The 7,527-nt window shown below is 45.9% G+C and overlaps 1 protein-coding gene across 1 annotated transcript; it reads left to right on the top strand.

The window, feature by feature from the left end:
* Positions 1-305: 305 nt before the first annotated feature.
* Positions 306-6,878, top strand: LOC120935700 (protein kinase C theta type-like). Its single transcript, XM_040347755.1, has 6 exons — positions 306-755; positions 1,624-1,877; positions 3,151-3,352; positions 4,117-4,305; positions 5,116-5,244; positions 6,762-6,878. Exons 1-6 carry the CDS (start codon positions 306-308, stop codon positions 6,876-6,878), a joined length of 1,341 nt encoding a protein of 446 aa, XP_040203689.1.
* Positions 6,879-7,527: the final 649 nt, after the last annotated feature.

Raw genomic sequence — 7,527 nt, 5'->3', positions numbered from 1 at the left:
CCCGCAGAATAGAGAAAATTTGACAGTTGAAACAGCTGGACTTGTTTACCTATTGTGACATCACAGCAATAATAAGGGGAGGAGTCATGTGACATCCCTGCGACGTGATTGGACAGTTCCGCAATAAATAGCAGCCTGACCGGAGGGGAGCACAGAAGAGTCCTGACTTCTCTTGAGTGAAGACGTGTTTTTCTGATCTCCTGAGATTTCTTCTTCTGACCTTTTTTCTGTGATTTTCTCTGCGTTTTTAACCAGTGAAAGGAGATAAAAGGATGATTCCTAAAAGCTCTGACACTAATAAGACCATGAATGTTGCAGCGATTAGAAACATCATGAGGAATGCTGTACCAGCTAGAAAGCCCATGAAAAATGTGGCAGTGGGAGACCCACCTCTTGTGACTCCCCCTAGCTGTGACACTAGAAACAGCATGAAACGTGTTACAGCCATTAGAAACATCATGAAAAATGCCTTACCATCTAGAAAGCCCATGAAAAATGCCGCAGCACAAGTCCCTGCTCTTGTGACTCCTCCGAGCTGTGACACTAGTAACACCATGAAACGTGTCGCAGCGATAAGAAACATCATGAGGAATGCCGCTCCATCTAGGAAGCCTATGAGGAATGCAGCAGTAGAGGTCCCACCTCTTGTGACTCCCCCGAGCCGTGACATCCAGTTACAAGTAAGACCTCCACGCTGTGACAGCCAATCAACCTTCATCCTGCACCGTCTGCTCGGAGAAGGTGGATTCGGACAAGTAAGTTCTCATTTTCTAGATTAGTAGCTCCACCCACAAAACAAATCCCTCCCCAGTAACTAGCCAATGTGTAGCAGCCACCCAAACGGACTCAGATACTGGTAGACTTAAAGTGGAGTTCCACCCATAAATATAACATTACATCAGTAGTTTTAAAAAAATGTCATTAGTCCTTTAAGAAAATTTTTTTTTTTTTTTTAGATGCCTTCAAAGTGTTGTTGCTAGGCAGAATAGATAATCTTCCCTCTTCCTGCACCTAGGTGCTTAAGCTTCCTAACCTACATCGCACAGACTCCTGGGAATGTAGTGGGTGTAACTTTCCAGGAGTCTGTGCACTCCCCAGTCTCGAAGAATCATGTGCTGGTCATACAGGTGCTGAAACCTGATCTGAAACCTATTACACTGCTTGTGCAGCACTGAGCATGTGCGAAATCTGCAAGGCTGAAATCCAGGAAGTCATACAGTCTGGCTTCATGATGCCCACACTTAAGATGGCCCCAGTCAATTTCTATTTTATAAAGTGTCTAAATGCTGTAACAACCTAACAAAACGGACCTCAGTTTACAGACTAACTTTACTAGAATACATTAAGCTTGTGTATTACAGGGGTATTTATATTTAAAAAGTGAAATTGTGGCCGGAACTCCGCTTTAATGATGTCACTGTGCCTTATGGAGGGGAGGAGCCGGGAACACAAAATGAAGAAAGCTCTCCCTGTCCTAGATATCAGAAGACGTCATGGAGCCTCGCAGCCTTCATCAATAACTACTTGTGACTCCTCCCCAATGCTAGTTCCATCCTTTCCCAATAATGAAGAACGTTCTTTCCTATAATAACACAAATGATTTTTATCTTTTCTCTCATTCAGGTCTTTCTGGCAACTCATAGCGCAACCAAGAAGATGGTGGCCATCAAGTCCGTCGTGAAGACTTCAGATCAACGTGACGCCATTGAAACCGAGCTGAAGGTCATGCAGAAGGCGGAAGGGTGCCCATTCCTCACCCAGCTTTACATGACTTTCCAGACCCACCATTCTGCCTGTTTCGCTATGGAATACGTCTCTGGAGGGGATCTGTTTGATTTCACCATAAACTATTCGCCTCTTCCGGTTTCCGTCATAAGGTAAGTCTCATCACCACAATGACAATACAATAGAAAGCAATCTTTAGAAGAAATGTCCTTTTACAATCCAGGCTTTAGGAGTTTACAATTCCATTGGACTCCATTGGAAATAATTGTATACAGTAATATAATCTGTAAGATTACAGTGTACTGTATGTATTGTGTGTTTTTTAATTTGGCGCCGTGCGTCGCAGCGCTCGCAGGGAATGGCGCTCGGCACTGTGAATGGAGTGGAGGAGACACGGCGCGCACACACAGCGGGGAGACATCGCAGGATCCTGGGGTCAAGGTAAGTAACTTTGCCTGGATCCTGCGATGCGATCCTGAGTGTGGCTTGGGGGTTACCGCTTGTGGTACTGAAAATTCACCCCGAGCCACAATCGGGATGAGGAGGTGGACTGATGCCGGGAGACGGAGCGGGGTTTCTGATGGTGTGACTGCCATGATTGGATGTCACAGTGGTCACATGATCAGAGAGCTCCCAATCCTATGTAGAGATTGGGAGCTTTCCTTTAGCCACCGGTAACTGTGCCAGGAGTGCATTCTCAGGACAGCTCTGTTTACATTCTGGTACCCATATATGTGGCCTCTCAGCGTTAAGACCCACTCACCTAGAGGGCACATATATGCATACCACCAGCATGAAGGGGTTAACACTTCTGGACCAATGATGTACCGGTACCTCATCACCCTGGTACTGATTTTTAAATGTGGCATCTAACTAACCGCTGGATTCGTTTTATATGCAGCAGGAGGAGAGAGACTTCCTCCACTCCCGGCACCTTCCACAGCTTTCTTCAGGCTCTTCCATCCTACCGGGAGACCCAGACAACCAGCCGCCACGTCTACTGGCTGGTCAGCTGAACAAAGCCGTGATTGGCTATGGTAACCCGGATGTGATGACATTGTGACCCGACATTTTTAAGAAATCAAAATCATTCAAAAACACAGATCTCAGTGTTGTGGGTGCTTTTAAGGGCAGAGGAGAGACTTGGGGGTCTTATAGTACCGGTCACATGCCTATTACTGTGACAAGCATGTTTATAGCCTGGATCCTACCAATGGGTTCTCCCAGGAGACTCCAGAATCTGGGATCTGGTAAAACCAGAAATGGTGAGCAGGTGCCATACCCAGAACTCCGACCGTACAGTCACCTAAATAACCACACAGGTGGGACCGGTAATGGGATAGAGCCAGGTACCCCCTCCCCCTACCCATGGATAATGTTTCTACTTAAATCTAATGACTGTAAATGTATTTCCTTCCTTTATAGATTCCTTGCGGCGGAAATATCCTGCGGATTGGAGTTCCTCCATGAGCGTGGCATCGTTCATAGGGACATCAAAGGAGGCAACATCCTACTGGACAACAAAGGTCATGTCCGCATTGCAGACTATGGATTGGCAGTAATGGATCTGTATGGCGATATGACGGTGACAGGAGTAGCCGGAACAATTGGATACATGGCACCAGAAGTAAGTCGCGCTCTTTTTACCCATCACTAGGCCTCCTCTATTCAGTATATCACTATCCCTCTGATACTTGTAATATGAACATTTTAGACTGTATACAGAACACTGTAATGTAAATCACCTGATTGGTAATCATTAGGGTCTTAAAATCTTTTTAATAATTTGTTAATATATGTCCATGGGGGGGCAGCCATTGCATAGGCCGGCTCTGCCTCCTGGTTTAGCTGTTGGGCACAGTGGTTGTTCTTTGCTATTTCTCTTGCTTAAAGCGAGCCTAGCTACAATCTCTATAATAATGGACATATGAAATAGTAAACATATAAAAATGTAAAAAGCTACATCAAGGTTAATGTTCCAATGATTTCTACTGGAGAGCAGATATCACGACCTGCTCTCTGTTACACTCTGCAGAATTACGGCCCATTCATTAAATGCATGCCACTGTGTAGAGCCTGTGGTATCCTATGAAGTTCTGTATACTTGGCATAACAAAGAGAACTCTGATTTGATTAGGGTGAGTCACATGACTAGGCTTTTATGTTTGCACCCATTTCCTGTAATAGCACTCAAAGTCCCAATTCCACCGATGTGCTTTATAAATGTAATTTTTATTAATGTAGTGCTATTGCCACAGGAAGGACATACTGCTGCTTTATAAATGCCTCCCTTAGAATACATGTTCAATAAATATATATGATTGTTTCCCCTATAAAGGGATGGTAAGTTTGTAGGAACTAAGTAACTGATTTCTCTTCTCCGATTGGCAGGTTATAAACGGCGACTTCTACCAGTTTGAACCCGACTGGTTTTCCATGGGAGTTGTCATATACATCATGGCTACAGGCACCATGCCATTCTGTACCCGTACCACCCAGGTATACAGGAAGTCTGTGAGTTATGAAGATCCTGTTTACCCCCCGGACATTGATCAACACCTGAAGAACTTCATAGATGGAGTAAGTACAAGACGTTTTCTAATTCTGAAGAGGCACAGGGAAGGTTTCTAGGCCTACTGCTGCTGCTTTAGGGGTATAATGTGGGGGGGGGGGGGTTGCCAAGTCTGGTTGTCAGGCGGACTGTTGAGTAGTTTGGTTTCTTCATCCCATGGTGATCCAATGGGAATATTTCATCCTGGAGCTGAGGGCTCAGAAGATGCCACATGGGGGTCAATCACTTTATGAGGTTATTGAAGCAGAACTCCTCCCCATTTACTATTGTTTTGAACATAGTGGGGAGGATTAGATCACCTGCCATCATTTTAATCTTGTCTGTGTCCCTGTTGTGGACATTTTGTTACATATCCTGTCCTGGGGACACGGAAATCCCACCAAGGAGGGACACACAACAGAGAGGTTCTAACCCTTTCCAACTCCATTCATCAAATTGCTTTTATCGCCCTGTGCTGATAAATTATGTTAATGAGAAGAAAAAAAGATCTTTAAAAAAATCCAATCTCCTCCCTTTTCTTGTGGCTGTAATTCTACTTTAAGTGTCACCGCCAATCTAAAGAGCTCAGGGAGTTAGAAGCGATCTAATGGCGGCACATCATAAAGTGTACTCATTTGTTGTGCTGGAATATAATATGAATTCCATCCATGTCAGCAGACATCCAGCACCTGTACTTGGCTATATGTGTCTTCACATGCTATGATCCTCCAATGGGTGAAAGGACCGCCCAGGAGGAGACGCACTGTAGTCAAAGTTTTTTTTTTTTTTATAAAAAGTGCAAAATGAATGCAAAATAACTCTTAATTTCTCTTTTATAGCTTCTATGCAAATGTCCGGAGAAGAGGCTTGGAGTCGGCAGAGACATAAGACGGCATTTATTCATGAGGCTCATCAATTGGAAGTCGCTGGAACAAGGGAAAGGATGGCCACCTTTCTCAGTAGCCCAGGTAAGTACACAAATCTTTATAGGATGAGGATTCAAAAAAGAAGATTGTTACACACTGTAAGGAGCATTGCTGTGTCCTTACAGCTAATGTAGGGGATACAGACATATCCCAGCCTGCAGGAAAACCTCACAGACTAATCAGTCAATACAGTGGAACCTCGGATTATAATCCATTCCAGGAGAATGCTCGCAATCCAAAGTACTCGCATATCAAAGCAAGTTTTCCAATTGAGGTCAATGGAAACGAAAATGATTTGTTCCGCATTGACTTCAATGGCATGCAATATCACATGCGACCAGAGGTGGGGGGTGCCAGAGAGCCTCGGAAACGGCCAGAAAAGGCCCGAGGACACCTTGGTTGACCTCGCAAAGACTCCGTTCCCGAGGTTTGCTGAGGTCAGCCGAGCTGTCCTTGGGCCTTTCCGTGCATTTCCAAACAGCGGCGATCAGCGCTGTTTGGCTCCTCTAGGCTCCGGCGCCCCCCACCTCAGGCCAAACGCGGTACTGCACACCGATTTGGCCTGAATCGCGCTCGTGTTGCGAGACAACACTCGTAAACCGAGTTACGATTTTTAAAAATACAATGCTTGTATTACAAAACGCTCGTTAATCGCGTTACTCGCAATCCGAGGTTCCACTGTATTTCATTTTCTACGGAAGAAGATAATAAGAATGAAACTTTCTATGCATCAGACACAATGGGGATGATTTACTAAAACTGGAGAGTGAAACATCTGATGCAGCTGTGTATGGTAGTCAATCAGCTTCTAACTTTTCACTTGTTCAATAAAGCTTTGACAAAAAAAAAAAAACAGCTGATTGGTTACCATGCAGAGCTGCACCAGGTTTTGCACTCTCCTGTTTTAGTAAATACGCCCCATTGGTGTGACAGTTGAAGTGAGAAGGTGCAATGGTTCATAATACAATCTCTGGGCTGTCTAGGACATTTGGCTTTGACCATCATGATGTGGTGGAGAGCATGGGACCAGACATGTAGTTTGGAGGAAGAAGGTTCTAGGTCGTATTAAGAAGTTGGTCAATGTTAAAGCCCAATAAAAAAAAAAAAAAAATGCACAGTAGGCAACCACCACCCCCACCCCACCCTGCACTCTAATGTTTTATGCTTGTAAACTCTAGGGGCAGAGAAAGAGGAACCTCGCCCTAACCTCTCTGCATCACCATGTACAATACAGGCCTATCAGTCCTACATTGTATGTGAGGGGTATGTGAGGGGTAAGCATGTGACCGTGGTTGGGAAAGCTTTGGAGAGGGTCTGTGAGGGACCGGTTACATAGATGAAGGCTGTCCAAAGCAAGGAATAAATTATTACACCTTATTCCTCTACCCCTAGGCAAAAAATCGCCCCCCCCCCCCCCACACACACACAAATACTGCAAAGGATAATTTATACGTGTTTCTGGAATTGGACTTTAAGCAATATCCTGATATTTACTCAGGTGATAGATCTATGAATAGAGAATCTCATATTTGTCTTATATTTGTCTTTTCATTTTGCAGCCCTTGGACATGGAAACAACCTGTCGACTTCCTCCATCAGCGATCGATGTAAAGGCATTGGAAATTCCAGGAAGAAAAATACACATTCCTGGATTCTTAAACATCGACAGGCTGTGAGGAGGCCTGTCATGCTGACAACCTGTACTGTCATGCCTGTCAACATGTAGTGTGTAGTGTGGTGTATGGTGTGTGTTGTGTGTATTGTGTGTAGTGTGTGTAATGTGTGCAGTGTGTGTAGTGTTTAGTTGACAGTGCCTGCCAGCAGGGTGCCAGCCAGCAAGCCACCCACAGCAGGGTTCCAGCAAGCTACCCATAGCAGGGTGCCAGCCAGCAAGCCCAACCACAGCAGGGTGCCAGCCAGCAAGCCCACCCACAGCAGGGTGCCAGCCAGAAAGCCACCCACATCAGGGTGCCAGCCAGCAGACCCACCCACAGCAGGGGGCCAGCCACAGCAGGGTGCCAGCCAGCAAGCCCACCCACAGCAGGGTGCCAGCCAGAAAGCCACCCACATCAGGGTGCCAGCCAGAAAGCCACCCACATCAGGGTGCCAGCCATAAAGCCCACAAACAGCAGGGTGCCAGCCAGAAAGCCCACAAACAGCAGGGTGCCAGCTAGCAAGCCCACCCACATCAGGGTGCCAGCCAACAAGCCACCTGGGGGGGGACAGGTGTGCAGGGGGAACAGATATGTGTGTGTGTGTGTGTGTGTGTGTGTGGAGGGGGCGAAACATATGTGCAGGGGGTACAGAGGGGGAACAGATGTGCAG

The sequence above is a fragment of the Rana temporaria genome, chromosome 4 (genome assembly GCF_905171775.1).
Source record: "Rana temporaria chromosome 4, aRanTem1.1, whole genome shotgun sequence".
Classification (NCBI taxonomy): Eukaryota; Metazoa; Chordata; class Amphibia; order Anura; family Ranidae; genus Rana; species Rana temporaria.
The sequence above is the reverse complement of the archived record's forward strand: the minus strand, read 5'-3'. Positions and strand labels throughout refer to the sequence as shown.